Source organism: Centruroides sculpturatus, unplaced genomic scaffold (genome assembly GCF_000671375.1).
Source record: "Centruroides sculpturatus isolate CEXI.00-Female unplaced genomic scaffold, Cexi_2.0 scaffold1391, whole genome shotgun sequence".
Classification (NCBI taxonomy): Eukaryota; Metazoa; Arthropoda; class Arachnida; order Scorpiones; family Buthidae; genus Centruroides; species Centruroides sculpturatus.
Window position 1 is genome coordinate 146235 of NW_019385589.1, and position 21480 is coordinate 167714.

Consider the following 21480-nt stretch of genomic DNA (forward strand, 5'->3'; position numbering starts at 1 on the left):
TATGCCTTGACTTTAGAACATTAATAAATTAAATATTTTAATAACTAGACATTTAATTCATTATAAAATATGAAATAATTTATTTTTTTTTTCATTTCAGATTCATTTTACTTTGTATAAATTTTATATTTTTAATCATTTTATAAAATTAGAATAAGTATGCAACCACAAAGTCCTCAATATCATCATAATCTTCAGGTATGATGTCTTTAATTCATTTTAAATGTTAAAATTTATTAAAACGTCATCTATTGATATAAATTGAGACCCACGTCTAGTTATTTACTGACTAAATTTTTAAAAAATAAACAATCTCTCGTTGGTTTTGTTTGTTTGTGTTATAATGATAAGATGTTTAAATTTGATTTGTTTCTGTAAATAAACTTTTTAAAGTTTATATAAAATTGTTTTTCTTAATTTAGTATCTAGACTTGTTTACAAAAAAAGTTACAATGCTTAGATTTAATTAACCTTACTGTATTTATGAGAAATAATTATATATATTTTAGATGTCTTTTATATTTTTAGTGGCTTTATATAACGATAAAAATATTTTAAAGCGTCATTATTTATAGATGTAAATTGAGATATAGACTTATCCTTCAGACGAGAACACCTGTTCGGCAGGTGATTTAAACAAAAACTTATGATTTTCAAGATTGATTCCTTTAAATTCCACTTTAATAATGACTGGTGTTGCCACGATCTAAGCCATCTTTTGAATTAACTTATCTCGAATGTAAAAAAACAAATTGACGTCTTAAATATTCAAAATATCTGCTATAATCACAGCCACTTTATTCTTGTAAATGTTATAAATTAATATATAAAAGCTACGAATTTATATCTTATATACACGCTCAGATTATTTTTTAGAATAAGGTTTATATTGTAGTACGTTAGAAAATCCAAGCGTAGAAATGAAACATACAAAAATTAATTTACAAAATAAGAGACTTGTAACATCATGCTCCATTAATGAAGTTCGAAATTAAATTTTTACTGAGCTAAAATAAAAATAAAATAAATCACAAATTATATAACTCGGTTGCAAATTATATATATTTAATATTAATAATATATAATATGTTTGCAAGAATTATTTTAATGTAATAATTAATTAAACTCTGTAAGTACTGTACATACTGTATGTATTCTTAATTAAAATGTTGCATTGATCAATATTAAATTTAACTATTAGATGAAATAAAGTTGAAAATTATTGGTAAGTGATCAGTCATTAAACTAATATAAATTTCATTAATATTCACCTTCTCAAGAATAATATATTTTAGCATTTTTTAAAATAATTTCTAACTATAAAGTGCCACTCAAAATTTTAATTTTTTAAATTATTTATATATTATTTATTATATTAAGTTGACGTTGATTGAATTATAATTTGTGCTGTTATTTGACTTCGAATTTATAAGTTGACTGAAGCTGACAAGTCTCGGTTAGTTTATAAATTTTCCAGTAGCTGTTATATATCATTCATTTAAAACACAGAACAACAGTAATTGTATCTTTTAAGTATTTTTGAATAAAAAATTTATTTTGCACATAAATTTCTAGCATTTTCTGTTAGCCATTTCGTGTTTTTAATAAGGTTATTGTACTTTTTTTCGTGTTCTCTTAAGCATGATAAAATCATGAATATTTATGAAGTTATTATCTTCCTCACGAACTTTTTCACATTAAATTTGCAATATTGGGTGTTTAATTTGAATAACTTTCTTAAACAAAAACTTTATTATCTAACAAAATTTATCTAAAGCCTCATATCTTATTAAAAGAAAATGTGACGATAAAAATTTTATTATTGATTAAAATATATTTCCATTTTGCCTCTTATTTTCTATTATTAGAGTCGTTAATATGGCAAAAGATATTATGATTATTCCCATTAATCACGCTTCAATATTTAAATTATTTTCAAAGTTAAACATTAAACTATTCTGTAAATTATTTTGTAGTTTTTTTAAGAGTTTTATTATATATAAGATAATCGTTTAATTCTTTGTGTACAGGGAACACCGCCACCTTATCCACAAAAGGAACAGTTTATTTACTACCCGTCTACACCTGCATCTCCAGGCTTGTTTTATCCTACTCCGCCTCCTCCTACCGTTTCTCCTCCTTATCCTTTACAGTATCCTTACGGTCAGACCGTGTAAGTACTTATATTAAACTAAATAAATATATAAATTAAAAATAATCTTACTTGAAACAAAATCGACTTGACCCTTGCCACGCATTAATGCAATTCACGAATTAACAAACTTATATATATACAATGATAATTTATCTGGAAAAAATTTTATCTTTATGTACCGTACACGTACGTAATAATAATTTATATGACAGGTACAACAGCGGAGCAACGTTTAGACGTTTCACATACGTATTTTTATGTTAGTTCGAAAACATTCACTTTTCTCTTGATGGTACAACATTTCGTTTATACAACTAAATTCATTACGAGTTTCATTTATACGTCATTTCCTTTCTGATGAAGATAATAATAATATTGCAATATTCTTTTAAAAACTGCACTCAAAATTTCTAGAACATATTCTTTGCTCTATCGTCGCATTCTCAGAATTTAATGGTATAAAATTGATTCAATCAGATTATCTCTTGCAGAAATGATTAGCATTAGGTTATTGCTAATAAGAGTGAACCGGTCACAACGTTTGTTATATTCTATAACAGTAAAAGAATTCATAAGCGTTTTTTGTTTTATCACAGCAACTTTCCAATGTAAATTATTAACCATTCTAACATAAAATTCCAAATGGTTCTTAATGGATATTCTAAACCTTAAAAAGCAATAATAATGTATTTAGGAGGTTGATACCACCTGTTGACAATGGCATTCGTCTTGAACAGATGAAAATCATTTTGGAATTTTTTGCTTTTCATAGGATATGTGAATTATGCCAACTCAATCACTATAACTTCGAAAATAAACACGATACTCCTATGTTTAATAAAAATGCACAGTAAAATATATTGTATTGCTTATTTTGGCATAAAAGCTATTAGTTCTTGAATTCTGTGGTGCATCTTGAGTAAATTTCGATAAGTTCCTATAGGTAAAAAGTTTGATTCGTATTACTTTATGTAATATGTTAAACGTTTGAAACACAATATGTAAATTGTATTACAGCAAATTTGCAAAAGTTATTTGTAAAATATTATTTAGAATATTTATAATTTTTATTTATAATGTCTGTTTAAAATTAAACTTAACAGATTTTAATTTTTTTTTTTACATTTAGAATTTTGCGAGAACACTCCCGGAATGGCTTAATGGAGAAGTGTTGGCTCTTAGCTTGCTGCTATCCTTTGCTGTTTTGCTTAAGTCCCTGCTGTTGTTGCTACGACTGTTTTGACTAACTACAGTTTATTTTTATCATAAGTACATTTTTTATTTTTATCATCATCTCTTTCGATGACAGGTATATTCCACGACAGAATATTTTATGATAAAACTCGTACATTAATTAAAAACGCGTCAAAATTTTTGAAGCTAAGTGGTGGTGAATTAAAATTTAACAAAAAAATACAAGTAAAAACGTTACATCTGATTTAAAAATTCATGTAATAATATATATATATTTTTTATTCTATTTTAATGATGCCACAAGTAATATTACAGCACATGATTAATTCTCGAGTTTGACACTTAAAAATGAATGATACATTCGGATAAAATGATTTCCCGTTTGATAAAGAACATAAATATGCTACTATATATGTCGATATCCGCGTCACGATTCATAAAACATGAATAACTTCAAATACGACTTATAACATTCGAGAGATTTCAGTGAAACGGCGACTCGCCCCACTGCCACATGTTAAGTATGATAGCTGATAACATTAATAGTAAGGAAAGCCTCCAAGAGATGGCGGAGTTGCAACCGTCAGTAGAACATGTGTAAATGCAAGAACGATATTCCCTCTCGTCACCTGGCCTCTGCACGTATTCACAATAGTCACCATGATCACGTGACGAACAGAACCTCTTAGTTCCTATCTCACCTGCACAAAAAAAAAGACAATATACGTCTTAACGTATTTTACTACACGACTTTTTCGAAGATAGAATAAATGTTAATATATCTCACAAACAAGACATTAATTATAGGTTATATAAATACGTTTTATAATTATTTAAAAGAGTATAAATTTTGATAAATTAATTTAATTAAAAATTACTTAGAAATGTTATTGTTTAACAGTATAGTTAATGGCCAAATAAAGTAGAAAATATGTAGTTAATCTTTTCAAGAAATACTTTGTTAACAATCCCTAAAGACATTCCAATTACTTTTAATTGTCTGTAGTTTTTATGTTGTTACTCTGTTGTCTTAATCGTTTTCAATGGTATAAGATGTGTAAAAACTAAACTGTATAAAGGCTTAGAAGTGTATACATTCCAAACTACAGTTATAATTCAAAATAGCTATTTATATAAAGATTATTCTTTATATACACTATAATGTGTGATTTTTATATTATAAATTATAAAAAATTGTTAACAAAAGCATTTTTTGTAAAGATTAACTAAATAATATCCAGTTTATTATAATTTTCTACATAAAGAAATGTATAATCTATACAAATACTGATTTATATTTACATCGAGATTTAAATAAGTGTAAAAATGTGCTTAGATAGCTAGATAAATAGAAAATTTGCATTTCGAATACATATGTTTTTGTATTTATATCATAAAAATTTAGATAGATATTTTTACAAAATGACAACAATATATCGCGTGAAATATGACAGGAAATCGGATATAACCCGCTCGACAGACAGAATTACGTTGTAATATTTTTTTCTACTCACCCTCGAACATTCCTGTAGCTTTGATGCAATATTGAGCTTCGAATACGTCAGAACAACTTTCGGGTTGTAAATTAGCATTTTCGTGATCGAACCTTTCGGAACAGTGCAAATGTGTCTTCGATTCGCATCGATAACACTTTATACACGACACTGCGACCAATAAAAAATAATATTTAAAAAAATATATATATACAGCAATGAAATCTATTAAATTTGACAGAGTAAAATTACGTTTGGTGCAAGTTCTAAAACCTCTAAAAACTGTTTTACATTACAATCATTTTTTGTAAATTATAAGACCATTTTTTTTACTTTAAAAGGAATTGCTTTTGACACGTGTTTCTATTTAAAAACTTTTATAATTTTTTTCTTTTTGTAAGTAAAAGGAATTCTTGTACTTTTTATCAAGAATTAAGTCTGATACTATTTACCAATAATTGAAAACTAAATTTAGTATCAGACTTAATTTAGTTGGCAATTAACATAATATACGATATAGGTTAGTCGTTACTATAGTGATGCTATGTTGTCAGTTTCGTTTCATTCAGTTCATTGAACTTCAGTTACGTTCACGTGTTTCCAATAAACATGAATGAATCGCGTAACCGTTATTCGTAAATTAGAATATCGATTCTACCACATCTTCAATTATTTGTGTATAGTTCATAAATTAACATATAAAAACATCACTCGACAATCATCCTATTTTCAATTAAAACGTCATCTTATACAGAGTGACCCAGATATCAGTTAATCATAAATATTTCGTTGCTTACAATTGTTCAAAATGAGAACTTTCTTGTTCAATGCATAATTTATACGACCTTTGTGATTCATTTTCACAAAGTACAGTACCTAGAAACCCACAATAAAGTGGTTAACTGATTTTTGGACCACCCTGCTTAATGAAGAGCTGAAAATCATTAATATAATAAACTTAGTATTTAATAACTATTTGATATAAAAACCTTTTTTAAGCTTATATTAATATATTTTAAAGAGTTGTTAGTGGATTTGCAATAAATATAGTCATTTGTTTCTAAAATTTTGTAAACTTGATGTTAAATTCATCAAAACGAGAGATTTTCTTAATCTTAAACTAAAAATAAACTTAATTGGTATATTAATTAACATATTTAACTGTTATTCTTAATAACATTTAACTTAGATGTTTACATTATCGCATTCTCCAGTCTTTGAATTTATTTTATATCATTAATAACTTAGTCTTTTAGGTTTGAATCGCTGTGTGAACAACATTGTAACATGGCACAGATTTTCTTGAATTAAAATGATTTATTTTAACATTAAATTTGGTCAGTGTCATCGAGACCAGATCGAAGAACAAGAGGAACACGAAAACAATTCGTAGAAATCGATTAATCACTTTAACCTAGAAAACGATTTTCGAAACATTTAAATCCTCCCAGCTTCATTTAGACAGTAAATTTCAGAGTTTAAGTGAAGACAGGGCAATGAAAAATGCTCGAAGGACTTTTTCAAACTATTTTTTGAATAATATTTTACCGATTAATTCGATACAATAAGGAATTTGATCATTTCAGAACAAGCTAAATCGCGTTTAAAATACTTTTATACCGAAATCTGATCTTTACGTTACTTTACGAATGCAAGATTTTAAGAAATCCCTTTGATAAAAAATAAATATTTGATAGTTTAATTGCGAGAGATCTGAAAATTCTGTGGATTAACGTTAATAAAATTCCTTTTATTTTTATACGAAAGCAACCATTTAGGCGCTGCTTTTATGATGGCATTCAGAAATTCTAAGTTATAAAATACTTTAACATAAAAATTTCATTTAACAAAGTGGTTGGTATTATTCGAGTTAGTTACAGAATGACATTCCAAATCAAAGCTTTAACGTTAGCTAGCGCAAATAACGTTTTAAACAAACATTAACCATCACTCGAACTAATTTGTACAGCAAAATAATTGTAGACATACGAAAAAGAAGCGCAAACATTTAAGGACAAAGTATAGTTTAAATATAAATATACTGTAGAATGATTTCTGAAAAATTTAAATCTAATTTTTACGTTAAAACTGAAGTTCTTGATATTAAAATTTTTATTTTAGTATTAAAATGACTTAAGAGATAACAAAAATATGATAAAATATTCGGTATTATAAATGATTCATTATTACTTGAATTTTAATGTGAAAAATCTATCAGATTATTGTTGAATCTTCCCGATAAAGACTTTTAGAGTAAAGGACTAAATTCTGAAACCATAAAATGCATACTGATTCTTGAGAATATATCATATAATTAGCACGGCCGTTTGTTTTACGCTCCAGACACAAAGAAATTCCGAAATTTAGTCGTTTATGTAAAAAAACGTAATGCGAGGAACATTAAAATTCATTTTATAACTGGTTTAAAAATCTGTTTTTAATTATTTTATTGAAATTGTGGATTTCGATAAGAGTCGAACCCCACATTTGTGATTAGCTTGGTTCCACTCATAGGTCTTAGTTATACATAAATAAATTACCATAATTTTTTTAAATTTATACGAGCAATTATTTATTATGACATCGTCATAATGCCAAGCTGCAATTTTTTATCATATTTTTAATTTATTTATTTTAAACCTACACTTAGTAGTGGCATGCCCCTGAACATCATACTTTTCCTTTAACAATGAGTCGTGCTGGTCATCTATCTAACACCTTTCAAAAGGAAAATTTTTGAATTGAAATAACATAACTTCTAGATTACATCGGAAGTTCGTATATAGTTAATCGGGACCTTCTGCTCCTAAGGTTTCCATATCTGGTCTTGGATTTCATCTATTTAACTCCATTCTTGATATTAAGGAAAGACGGACGGACGGACGGACGACAGTGGGCATTTATAGGTCTACATTATAGTCCAATTTTGCTATATGGTAATATAGTGTATTATAGTATATATATTCATTAAAAATTTTAATAAATATTGATACTAATCATCTACAAGAAATTTGTTATAAGATACATAGTGCGATTATTTTCATATAATTAAAATTAATATGTATTTATTTTTTAGAAAATACAAGGGAAGCGGCGCATCCACCGCTTCCAATGAGGCACGCCACTGAATTCTGGTCTCGTCTTTCATCCATCTAACTCCATTCTAGAGATTATAGATTAAGGAAAGACAATCAGATGACAGTATATAGAACTTTTTATAGGTCTACAATTTTTCAAGTTGCAGCCCAATGAAAAGTGTACACAAAAGATTACTTGTTCAGACTATCAGATAACAAAAAATTTAATCTTTTAAACGTGTAAATTGATGACAATACCGAAATTTTCGAAGGTATTTTTATATTCTATTAGATATTATGCATACTTATTAATTGTTTTCATCATAAATAAAATACGAATATGCGAGAACGGGGTCGGTTCCGCTATATCTCCCGTCTCACCGAGGATAGCCGTTATTTATCTAGAGAATCGGTAAGATTTCCAGAATCAGCAATATCTAGAATATGTTATTTGCGTTGTAACTCGCGAGTTAGTTCCTTCCCGAGTGGAGAAAGAATAATTAGAAACGTCGACTTCCGACACGTGAAGGAAGTCCGGCGGTCTTGCGGATAGACCAGTGAGACATCGCATTCGACCTATTATTTTCGGAGAAAGGAAGTTCCCTTTTCGACGTAGATAGATTATTTTATCAAATATAATTTAATTTCAAATTCAAATATTATTTTAACAAATCGTTAACTTTTTCCGCCCTGTGAGCGCTAAGTTCTGTTTTAGCAAGCCCATTATGGATTCGACCAGGACCAAATGAAGCAGCTGAGTGGTAAAGAGCGGTACCCTATATATCTGGGAAAAACAACTCTAAAAAAGTCCTGAGTATTTTTATTTTCGGATTCGATTTTGGGTCTCCCAGACCCAGATCTCAACATCATCGAGCATCCGACCGTCGTGTATATAAACATTTCCTCAGTAATCATGTCCAATGTTCCTCAATATTCTTTATTAATAAAATTATGCTGCTGAATTTTACAAATGAAATTATTTAAATATTTTTCTGATTAAATATATATATAAATAAATCGTTGAATTTTAATAATAACCTTTTTAAAATGAAAAAGATTGGGGCCGAACACGGATCGTTTAGAGAGAGACCGACTGGCTTTCACGTCGCCACTCCAGCAGTAATAGTGAGGTTGCGGCCGAAGTTTTCGTCGCTAAAACGTGAACGTCGAACGTCGAGCGCCGCTTACAGGATAGCGGCGCTCGACGTTCGACGTTCACGTTTTAGAGATGAAAACTTCGGCCGCAACCTCGCTAATATGTTTCCCTGTAGATGCGAGAGATAGGTATTTAGTGTGCGAAAAATTATTTCTGCACAGGAAATTGCCGGTTACACAATCAAAAATCAAAGCAAACGAGCTTAAAATTTTACTGCCTGTATACCATTTAGTAAGTTTTATGATAATATATACAGGTTTTTGGGTAAAGTATTGTTCAGTGTGTATATTATACCTATGGCTATTATGCGTATTTATTATTTAAACGCCTTTGCTCACGTTGAAAATCTACTTTCTTTCTATTTTTTGTACGTAAATATAATGCAAGCTTGAACCTAAATTTTTATTTTAATATTATTATAGCAACGAGAAAGAGTACTTACGGTACTTTATTATACGAATTAAAGAAACTTTGGTAAAAATTGTAATAAAAAAAGCGATTAGTTGAGTTTAGAGTTGATATAATAGAATGATCGTGAGTTTAAATATATTGAAATTTAAATGATATTATTTTTAACAATAGATATAATTTCTATGTCGAATAAAATTTCTTCTACTTACAGACATTTTGAATATTTTCACTTCTTTTCCTTTTAATTTTTCAACTTTATAAACTGTACTCGTGTAATACATGTTGCAGCTTGTCGTGTCACTGTCCTTGCACTGTACAAATAAATAAGCATTAGAAGTTAACATTTGAATTACGTATTAAATAATTGTTAAATTAGTGAATATTACTATTTCGAAATCAAAGTTAATACAGAAATGTGAGACTTTATTCGTTAAATCATAAATTAAGTACTATGATATGATAAACATTGAAATTAAATCAATACATAAAATTTTTGTGCACTCATCAACCCCACTAAATGGGAAAATACTAAAATATTATAGTATTTTCTCATAACTCGTGTGAAATTCTGAAAAAAGAAAACAATTTTATTAAATAACTACAAAAACTAAAATAAAATTATCCGTTAAAAAAGCTGCAAATTTTTAAAATTTTGTGAGGAAAAAAAATTAAACTCTTCCGCGAAAATATTCCTTTATCGCGAATCTTTATCGCGTTAAAGGAATTTTGACGAACATCTGACAGTTCGACTCATTAATACAACCCGTCACATGACACAAATCTTAAACCTCGATTGGAGGGGACTTACGAATAAAAAGGGCTAACTCCACAATTTCTTTTCCAACCGTTAAGCTAACATCTCCATGACTTCCCTAACATCCACATCACTTCCGAATCGCAGCTCAGTGATACATCGTAGTAAACAAATAGAGTTATTTCATCTTGAAATTTGTAAACTCTGTCTCTCGCCTCATGCAAAAATTATAGATACCTCATATCGCGATAATTAGCTAGTGTCAGGAATAACAGGAAGTTTGTACGAGCTTCCTGTCATCGAAAAAGAATCTATTCATTGAAAGAATGGGCGAAACGAGTCCGACACCACGAATAGGATAAGAGAATTATCTTTTTACCCTAGATTCCCGCACTTGTATCGTGGCCCTAATATTGTTATGATAATGCAACCATAATTTATTAAATTTTAAAGAAATGAATATGTATAATAATCCTAGCTTACATAATGCCACTGTTTATTAGTATCTGCAACGTGAAACTATACGTTATCTGTTTAAAGCATTGCATTTTCTATTATACCACCACTGGTCAAAAGTTTTAAACATTCTATAAATTTCTGCACCTCAATATTTAAAACGAAAATTTTAAAAATATTTTATGTCTGCTATTTGATTGATTATGAAAATGTTTACAGGATATGCTTATAGATATATAAGCATGTGATGAAAATTTTTCTTGTGAAGTTAGAGTTTAGAGTGTGGTGATGCAGCATAAACTATACATTGACTCTATACATGAACACAAGACAAAATGTTTGCCACCCGAAAAAACATTTAAGGAAACACTAACCGTATTTATCTGTTAGTGACGTGAAGATGAACCTGACGTAACAAATCCATTTTACGACCCTCTTTCGTTGCCAATATTTATTAGTTTCAACTATTTAACCAGTAATGAGAAATTTAGCTTAAAACATGTCATACGACGGTGTTTAAGATATCGCGGATAAATTACACTAGAATGCAATTGATTATAAATTTACAATTAAAATGATTAAAATTAAATCGACTTTAAAATCTCATAAAAATGAAAGAACAATAAAAAAGTAATGAGTACTTTCATAGTTTGTCCTTGTAAACACCAGAGAAATGTGAAAGTTTATGGCAGATTCCGCATTTTACTAGAGGACACTCATATGCCAAAACAGGAAATATGTTAAAAGACATTGTTCTTGTACAGATCATTACGTAACCATATGTTTTTATGATTGTGCCGATATCAACAAAAACCTTCTGTAATATTTTGCATATTCAGAAGATAAGCAACCTCTAATAAAACATTTGCTCTTCAGCATATGCGAAGTAACTGTTTCTGAAAACGACTTGAAACTCGACTTTTGTCTTATATTTGACACTGCATTCTAATAAATTCCTAAAATACTACGCTAATAAATTCCGAAAATACAAATTCAGTAAAATACAGGTAAAATTTCGATTTTCCACAGTAAATATTTTAAGTATATTATGGCCCATTCTCAAGGATCACTCCAAGTGATTAACTCTAATTGTTCGTCGTAAGTTCGGGCTCCGAGTATGCTGGCAAAGTAAAGTTTTTCGAATTTCATTTACGTTTGTAACATGTAAATAGGGTCCAGATTTCCACAGAATGTCCTCCAAGGAAGTATCTTCTCGGTTTAATCTAATCTTTCTAAAAAATTTAAACATATGAAGAGTAAAAAAAATATTACTTACTATCTTAACGTAAGTCTCTTCTACACGAACAAATACAGAATTTTTAATTTCTCCTCCCAGCACAAAACTTTGATTGTTATTTTCGTACATAAACCTCAGAAATATTTTATTATATATAAAGAAATTGTAGTGAAATTCCACAATATAATTCTTTTGGATTAACTTGCTTGATAATTCCCCTGAAAAATATAATATTTTCAATAATACATATAGAGGTATATATACAGTATGCAACAGATGAAAGTAACTTCGAATTGATAAAAATAGGTTGAAAAGTAATTAAAATTATTGCATAGATAAATATATATGTGGCCTATATAAAACAATATGAAGTTTTATTTATAAAATTAAATCACAAATTGAAACAAGGACGTGTTTGTATTATCGTGCTCTAAGCAAATTCCTTGTTTAACTATGTAAAAAATAGGCAATAGCCTAATACAAATACTGCTATTAAACAATATTCGAAAATTTTTTGCAGTTCAAATGTAATCAATTTTAGAATAAATATTGACGTATTGCGACAAAAAAGGCTACTACTCAACGTCTATTAAATAGTTATAACTATAAAAACGAATGGAATGAAGCAAAACTCATATTGAAACTAGACCTACACTCGTTATAATACAATTATCTATAGACTAATCTGAAAGATTTAAAGTATAGAAATATAAAAATATAGAAGGAAGTGAGTCTTCTCTTCTACTGTTGTATTCATTCACCGGGAAGAAAACAATTTTCCTTCACATTTATTAGCTTAAAGTCCATGTATTAGATGTTTCACCTGTGCAATACCATGCAAAACAGTTAAAACGTTTTTTGAGGATAAGCCAACCATTTAAAATCGTTCAAAATTTTAGTTACAATTAAAATGGCTAAAGGTATTGGAACAATATTTTAAAACTGTTTTTTGCAGATGATTACACAAGACAAACGTACAGATATAGATTCTTTCATATTTTTAAATTGTATTAACATTTAATTTGCATTTTAACAATGTAAAAATAATTTTATACATTGTTTAGTCTAAAGACTTATTTAGCATAGTTGCAGTATAGTATTGTTGAGGTGTTCCAACGTCATTTCTAATGTGAGTTCATCTGTTATCTGAAATTGTTACATTTCAAAACAATAATAAAAGGATAAGAAGAGTAACAGAAAATAAAAATTGTTGATTGTATTTAATTGTTTATACATTAACTTCTGTTGTTCAAATAGCGAAACGTAAGTGTATAAATTTGTACTATAAACGTAACTAAAATATTAAAGACGTTGAGTTTCTTTGGGAATGAAATTAATAAATATTATTCAGAAATGAATTTTACTTACATGCTTCGTCTTTAAAATTACCATACAAAATTACTACGCTTAAGAGTTTCAAGTGAAGAAGCGTCATATTTTCTCCTGTGTATAAAAAAATTCACAATATGAAGCTTTTACACTAAAAACAGTTCATAAACTTATATTTATATATAATATGAAATATATAGTATTTTCACGCATATTAAAGCTTGCTGTTATAAGAGAAGTACAACACGTAGATAACGACACAAAATTTTTACATATATGATCATGTACTTTTATGCGAGGGAATCGCGTATATCTATTTTAATTAATTTATTTTACATAAGTACATACATAAAACAATTTATCCATGATTGAAAATAATGAACGATAATCTTATATGTTGAAAACAGTAAAGATTTCTCTAAAAATTTACGAACGTTTACATTACATGTCATGAAATAATATATACAATAAGTTGTATATCAGTACGATTTAATTATTTTCAAAGAATGTTTTTGATGCAGTTAAACAGTACCTTAAAATTGAACCATTACGCGAAATTTCTCCCTGATGTTCCATTTCCATGGATACTGCGAAAAGATTTTCTAAAAATTCAGTGTAATAATTGTATACTTTTTCAATTATATAAATATAACGTCAATTATTTATACAATACAGTAATGTAATAATATAATATAATATATAATAACCGTTTATTAACTATCTTATTTAAATTTATTCGTAAAATGAATGAAATTTAAACAATTATTTTTTTCGAAAATACTGTTAAGTCTGTCACAAAATAATTTTTTTAAACGAGGCGAGAGAAAAAGACATTTTCTCTACCGTCCATCATATTATCACCTTGTTTTTCAACCCTTACACTCAGTAACTATTCTAATTTGGCAATGACTTAACTGGTCTTAACCTACTCCGAATCTTTGTTTGTTATACTTATCAACTGTAGATAGAATACTAACAAAAAAAAACGAAAGTTTTTTACTTTGATTACTTTAATTAACAGATGCTTTCTTCAATATCAAATTCGATCATAGATATAACAAGATATTTCTTATTAGATTTCCTGCTTTCTTCTTTGTTAGCCGTTGACAGTAGATAATATCTATTGTTTACGACCAAGTGTCTCGACGTTTTCTACGTCGACATTCGAAAGTACATTCGTTTTCACGAACTAATCATTTAAACGTGTACAGGTTTATTTCCAATAGTCACGAAACTTAAATCGTTTTAAAAACTCTCACAGAAACAATAATATAAAATGAGTAATTTTCAATAATAATTAAATTTTTCGTTTTAAGACAATAGAAAACTAATTTCTTTTAAGCGTAGATTAATTGCCAAATTTTAGGGTGAATATTAAAATGTCTGTATGCGGAAAATTTTTTCATATTTTAATAAAATTTTTGAATATACACATTGTAATGACATCATAAACAATTATTTTTATAGTTGTGCGGAAACGTAGAGTTGATATATGAAAAATTGATTACACGCAACAAGCAGGTTATTAACGAAGTAGTAGTAATTATTCATTACAATTCAAGTAATAGTAAATATAAATGTCTGAGACCCACTTTCTGATTTAAAACTGCATAACAGAGATCGATGAGAAATAATTAATTTTATTTTAAAAAAACATTTTGCCATTTAATTGCAAATTCTATTAGAACATATTTAAAGTTAACATATTAACAGACGTCTTAGTACGTCATACTGGTCCCATGTTTTATTTCTCTGTAATTATTTAAATATAAAATATAAATTAAGCATTAATATAGAATGCTTGAAGGATAATTTTTATTTCGATTTTTAATCAATTATACATTTCTACAAGAAAATACTTTTCGAATTCAATAAACAATCCAGCAACGAATGTGGCATAGTTGTTCGGCTGTTAATAATTTTATATTTTTAAAAATATCTTTCGTAATATTAAGCAAAATAAAAAAAATGGAGTGTAGCGTAATCTGTTATGAATTTTTGTTATATAAACTTTTTATATTTTTAATTATCATAACTGTCAAAAAGCTTAATTAAGAGAATAGGGGTGAGATTTATAAAAATGTATATGTTGATTATGAGTAAAATTTTCTTTTTCTCACACTTTTCGAGATATGACACATAACGTCTTTCTATCTCCTCACCCTCTTGATCTTTAACCACTAAAATTTAATACAATAAATGCCCTTCGAATACAAAAACCAAGTTTCACATGGAGATTTGCAGTACTTTTTGAGTTTAAGACCTTCTTAACCCCCAAAAGTAAAAAAAAATACCAGGAAAAAGTACATGAATAAGTCTGTGTTGAAATCTATTTCGCTTAATACCTCAGGATGCGGTGAGGATTAATATAAGAAATTTGGCACTGTATACGAAGGGCATTTGCAGATTTGCAGGAGACAAAGTGACACTTTGTCCATGGAGACATAGTGTCGTTTTCACCCGACAATGTACACTACACCTAGACAAAGTGTACTTCTTAACATTCCTATCACAAAAACTAGAATCAAACAATCCCGTTCTCTAAACACAATCGTCCAGGAAAATTGTTTATTGTTCGCCCTTTAGTAAACGTTCTAAAATATTATTTTAATTAAGTAGTTTTCGAAATGAACTTAATCTCATTTTCGCGTGTAAAAGTTCTGGTAGCGTTTTAATATTATATATTACATCCGAGACAGCAAATAATGAATCATAAATTATTTTTACTTTAAATAAATTAAAATATATTGAACAGATATTAAATATACCGTACTTGCACGAACTCACGAAATTGGCTCTAAATTATTTTCTGCATATATAATTATTATTATTCATTAAACATAACTTTTCTAGTATTGTGATTTATTTATTTATTAAATATCTGAATTATGGTTTTGCGTTGTATTGATTGATGGAATAATGCAATCAAATACTAATCGATTCTCATTTCGATAAGCTTAAATATCAATCAAATACACCTGATTGAAAGTCAATATAACTTAATTAGGTATTATAAATATAAAAACATAAAAAAATGAGTTAATACATAATACTGTATTATAAAATAAAAATTGCATTTACTGTATCTTATGGAAATTGGTCATATCCTCTCTGGCTGTTACAGAAAAAATTTGAGGTTGGTTTAGAAGTGAAGTCACTTTTAATAAACTCAGAAATTATCTCTATATCTGGTGTTATTTCTCTTCTCTTTTTTTTATTCTCCTAGTTTAGATTTTGGTTTACATAGTTGATGCTTTTATTTTTTCCTTGTTCTTAGGAGTGGTGTACAGACTGCAGACTATTTAAAACGTGTCTTCCAGATCTTCCATACGTGGCTTTCATGCTTAGTAAAAAGGTTTTTTCACATCAATCCACTTAGGCTTTGTTTCTCTTATCTTTTTGTTGGATGCCATGGTTTATGCTAAGCTACTACAGGGTGAACCTCTTTATTACAACAACTCTTACGTTCCGTTACGTATTTTATCTATCACCAACAGTTTTTAAATTTGTTATGGCAAATTATTTGATTTAAAAAATAAAAAATCACGAAAACCGAAACTGGCAACAATGCAACATTAGTATAAAAAAGTTACTAACAGTGATAAAACTAAATCAACGTATAAATTGAGTCAAAATTACCAAAATTTTACTTTACAACTATAATGTTTCGATTAGCAATACTGCCAGGACAATCTTCAATTTAATTATAACGTTCAGAAGCACATTTATTCATTTATTTCAGTAGTTCTCCTGTTTCAATATTGTCAATTTTCTTACGAGGAAGAGAGGGCTACGTTATTTTTCTTTTTTCTTTAACTGTAAACATTGGTTAATATGGATTTTGACAGGTCTACCGTTATACCAAGTAGTGAGTTTACGATGACATTGATCACGGTTCACTGAAGTAGCTATTGTAAAAATACACAAAACATACAGTACTTTCATAGATGTCAAATGCTCGGAATCTTTTCCTCATGATTTCATGTTGAAAAATAGCTATATTTTTCCTTTAATAGACGTGAAAAGTTTTTATTTTTCTTTTGCGTGAAGACACCAGGGAATGAATCACTTTTGTAAACACTTATATTTAATAAATAAATGACTACATTTTTCAAATATTAAAGTGGAATGCTTACAGATAAGTGTATATTATTATTTATTACAAAATACACGATTAATTGCACCCTCACATCTCATGCTTCTGTAGGTCAAGACTCAAAAGTATTACATAATGATTTTTTTTGATTTGGTTTAATTAAGTTATGGCAACGCAACACTTGAGCGATCTGGTTTGGCTGAGTGCCTTCCAGGAGGACTTTTAAGAGTAATTGGCCCACATTTAGGCTTTACGGACATGAAGAAAACTCGAAAAATTCCACGCGCAAACCTACGACCGAACTCCTAGTGTTTAGGAAACAGAACCGCTTGGCTACTGATAGGCCATATTTCATAACGATATGTTTTACTCGTTGTGGAAACAAATAGTTAGGTAAATCAAGTATATAAATACATTTTTTTTGTCAGCATAATTACAGCTATTGTAAATCTTGTGTAAACCTATAAATTTTATTTAATATTTTAGTAGAAGCAGATAATTAGATAATTTCTCCATATGCTTCCGTGCATGCCCGTATATCACATACAAGATGAGTGCGGATTCAAAAACAAAAAGAGAATTTATATATGATTGATTGTGAGAAAAGCTCACAAATTTACATAAAAAATAGCCCAAAAATTAACAGATTAGTATTTCGGCAACGATAATGTAATATATAACATATGGATGTAACATACGTTTATTGCGACAACAGGCGATCTGCCAAAGGAATAAAAGCTTCCTGGAAGAAATTTTAAATATCTATCACAATTTTAGTATTATAAACGTAAAGAAATCCGGTAAATTCCGCATGACTGCCGGTTAGTCGGGTGCTAAACCGCAGCTAATCATTAGTGTTCGCTGGTATTATTCACAAGCAACTGGAGCACTAAATGACATGGATATAAATTCTGAAAATATATATTATTTTATTTAATATTTTAGAATAGTTAAAAATTTTCAACAGATTATTTTAATTACCTTTATTGTCGTTATTTAAGCTGTATTGCGAAATTTTTATATATTCGGAATTAAAAAAATTAAACTGATCAGACACAGAAGCATTATTTGCTCAGTCAGCGTTGAAATCTTATATACTTGTGTCTTTTGCACAAATTTTATCACAAATATTTACAGATTCTTGTCAAAGTTTTATCTGAGTGAAGAGACAAATTCCACTCTCTGATGAATTAGCAAATACGAAGATAGAAAGTGATAAACTAAATATAAAATTAGAAACATTTATCAATGAATATGGAATTTATAATACTTAAACAACGAGCGAACGTGATAGGCGAATATATACAATAATGATGAAACAACACTTGGATATGTAATTAAGCCTTATAGTTTTTTGTGTACTAACTGTAATTGATTGCCTTGTACTTTTTGTTTTATGTATTCATACTTAATATATAAATGTTTGTAATACAGTAGACCTCCTATTACACTGAAGATAATTCCGTGTTATATGAGTTCTATGTTGTACGAGTCACTTAGATTTTACAAATACGTCAGCCGTTCACAGCCTGGCACACATATTTGTAAAATCTAAGTGACTCGTACAACATGGAATTCATATAACACGGAATTTTCTACAGTGTTATAGGGGGTCTACTGTATACAATTATTTTTAGTGTTATAACTACGGGTTGCATCATAATATACACGTTTATTTGTAATAAATATTAAAAGTTATGAATAGAAAACCAGTTTAACATAGAAACTTTTCCTGCAGGCACCCTTCTCGGCATATCGCTGATTTTTCAACACAGTTTTAAAAATATACTACAAGATTTTACTTTATTAATATTGAAAATACGGTATTTATATGGCAATTGTTTATATTGTTGTGAGTTTTCTCAGAGATTTAAAAATATGTTTTGTACAATTATCAACCTTTCAGTGTACAATACAGATGTTCAAATTCGACGGTATCTAGTAATATTGGTTTGTAAACATATAAAATTAAACAGTAATTTATAGAATGATTGTATCTTCATTACGGATAAAGTTATCTAGATATTTGGAAAATTCCTTTGAATATTTTCTTAGTGGTTTCTTTTATACGAAGCAGATGTTTCTTATTAATTAAGGAATTTATTATAATTACCTAACAATTCTGCACGGTGAATTTATAATATTTTGCATATGATGATAGGTTCAAATTCTGTATTGTCCACAATCATGATTCTAAGTGGATCAGCGAAGGAAGAAACAAGAGAGTAGTTGCGGCCGAAGTTTTCATCTCTCGAACGTGAACGTCGAACGTCGAGCGCCACGCTTGAAGTTCAGAGTTCAGGTTTTAGAGATAAAAACTTCGGCCTCAACCTTGCTATTTTGATTTACAACTCATTTTATTTTATTTTCGATACAGCGTGGACGGTTGTTTAAATTAATTTAATTTAATTTAATTTAATTCAGCAGTTAACTATAAATAAAAAATATGGATAAATAAAGAATTTTTAATTAATGCAGCGATAAATTCGAATTTACTAAATTCTGTAAGCTATGTTTAATACTTGTGTTCTTGAACAAATGCATAACATTATATAAAGTATTAATTGTTAATTTATCGATTTTCTAANATGCTGGTTAATCACACAATGAAAAATAAATATTAATGTTTATCGTATATATTTGATTAGTTTCAATTTTGTTTATGTGATATTTTACTCGTGTGAATTAAAGTTAAATGTAAATACTATAAAGTATAAAACCTAAGCATATAGTTTGATGATAAGATCTACATTATCACACAGACGTAAGACGTGAGTGACAGCAAAAATTTCGAAGCAGTATGAAAAATGTGTAATATGTAATGGAATATACGTGTATGTATTAGTGTATGTGTATGAGTAAATGTAATATAACTGTGATATGAAAAATTTATGGCTCAGTATTATATATAAAAATTACAAGTGGAGAATAAACAATTATAAACTAATAAATATATCAAAACAGCAGGAGTAGTTAAGAGAAAGACAGTGAAGTGGTGCGAACATGTTAAGAGAACGATACTGGGGACTTAGAAAGGAATTATAGTTATCAAGGTAAGTTAGACTGGAACAACACCACGTAGAAAGCCAGCAAAGAGATAGGTAGACTATATTACACCAGATACAAGCAATTGGCGATCGATGATGAAAAAACAAAATTAAAGCATAGCGAGAGTGGCACACTATTCTAATGGCGTGCAATATTGTGACAGATTTAATGTTATCTTGAGAAGTACTGAATAATGATGTATAACTGAATATTACTTTATTTTGTTGCATCTTTACAGTTTAATACAACATCAGATATAAACCAATTCTTCGAAAATTCTGTACAAGAAAGTTGGAAAGGTGGATGATATAAGACAATGTAATATGCACTAATCTCCCACCGGAAATGCCTTCAGCAAGGATTTCCTATGTGATATTGACCGCTTTTTAAGAGTTAGACACATAAAGAAAACTCGGTAAACTCTATACGGTTAATCTTTTATTCCAGGATCAAACTCAAAATTAACTGCCAGTGTTTAGCAATTATATTTACACTACATTGTTGTATGACCCTCAAAATTGTTTCTGTAAAGTCTAATGTTTAGCACGCATTTATTATCGAACTTTAAATATCCTGTGAAGATATGAGCTAAACAACCATAGATGATAATATATTCTCAATTATTTATTTATGCAATATAATGCTCTCACAAACAGTTAACGTCGTAACGCCTCGACAAATTCACCATATAAGCGCTTTTAATTCTGAATATTTTTATAAACAATCAAAAATGATTACTTTACTATTAATCATTAATCAATTAATAACCAATAATAAATAATTAATTACTAATAATTTTCTAATATTTAATTTATGATTAATTAATTAATTATTTTTATAATTATAACCAATGGTTGTTTACTACAATAACTGATATGTAAACTGCAACAATTTAGTGTGCACATGACATCGCACAACCTATCATATTCTCTTATTAAGACGTCATCACGTTAAGGATTTTAATGATATAAAAAGCAGTGTAGACAAGAAATTACTGTATTTTTAGAGGAGATATTTTATTACAGAAAGACATGAAGCTGCAGAAGTATATCTCGTCCGACATTTTCAATAGGA

The 21480-nt window shown here is 28.3% G+C and overlaps 2 protein-coding genes across 2 annotated transcripts; one reads left to right on the forward strand and one right to left on the reverse strand.

Annotated features, from left to right (window-relative positions):
* The first annotated feature begins 95 nt into the window (after positions 1–95).
* On the forward strand, positions 96–3581 carry LOC111640384 (cysteine-rich and transmembrane domain-containing protein 1-like). Its single transcript, XM_023386394.1, has 3 exons — positions 96–198; positions 2031–2173; positions 3285–3581. The coding sequence occupies exons 1-3, from the start codon at positions 160–162 to the stop codon at positions 3400–3402; spliced, it is 300 nt and encodes a 99-aa protein (XP_023242162.1). The 5' UTR covers positions 96–159; the 3' UTR covers positions 3403–3581.
* A 62-nt stretch (positions 3582–3643) lies between these two features.
* LOC111640387 lies at positions 3644–13368 on the reverse strand. Its single transcript, XM_023386398.1, has 3 exons — positions 13302–13368; positions 4864–5013; positions 3644–4050 (listed from the first exon to the last, which is right to left on the reverse strand). The coding sequence occupies exons 1-3, from the start codon at positions 13366–13368 to the stop codon at positions 3833–3835; spliced, it is 435 nt and encodes a 144-aa protein (XP_023242166.1). The 3' UTR covers positions 3644–3832.
* Between the last annotated feature and the right edge of the window lie 8112 nt (positions 13369–21480).

Bases quoted from the DNA above. Each gene is read 5' to 3' on its own strand.
- LOC111640384 (XM_023386394.1), top strand. From the start codon at position 160: ATGCAACCACAAAGTCCTCAATATCATCATAATCTTCAG. The intron at 199-2,030 runs GTATGATGTCTT...CTTTGTGTACAG, and splicing joins AATATCATCATAATCTTCAG to GGAACACCGCCACCTTATCC. The intron at 2,174-3,284 runs GTAAGTACTTAT...TTTTACATTTAG, and splicing joins TATCCTTACGGTCAGACCGT to AATTTTGCGAGAACACTCCC.
- LOC111640387 (XM_023386398.1), bottom strand. From the start codon at position 13,368: ATGACGCTTCTTCACTTGAAACTCTTAAGCGTAGTAATTTTGTATGGT. The intron at 5,014-13,301 runs GTAAGTAAAATT...TATTGGTCGCAG, and splicing joins TAATTTTAAAGACGAAGCAT to TGTCGTGTATAAAGTGTTAT. The intron at 4,051-4,863 runs GTGAGTAGAAAA...TTTTTTGTGCAG, and splicing joins AGCTACAGGAATGTTCGAGG to GTGAGATAGGAACTAAGAGG.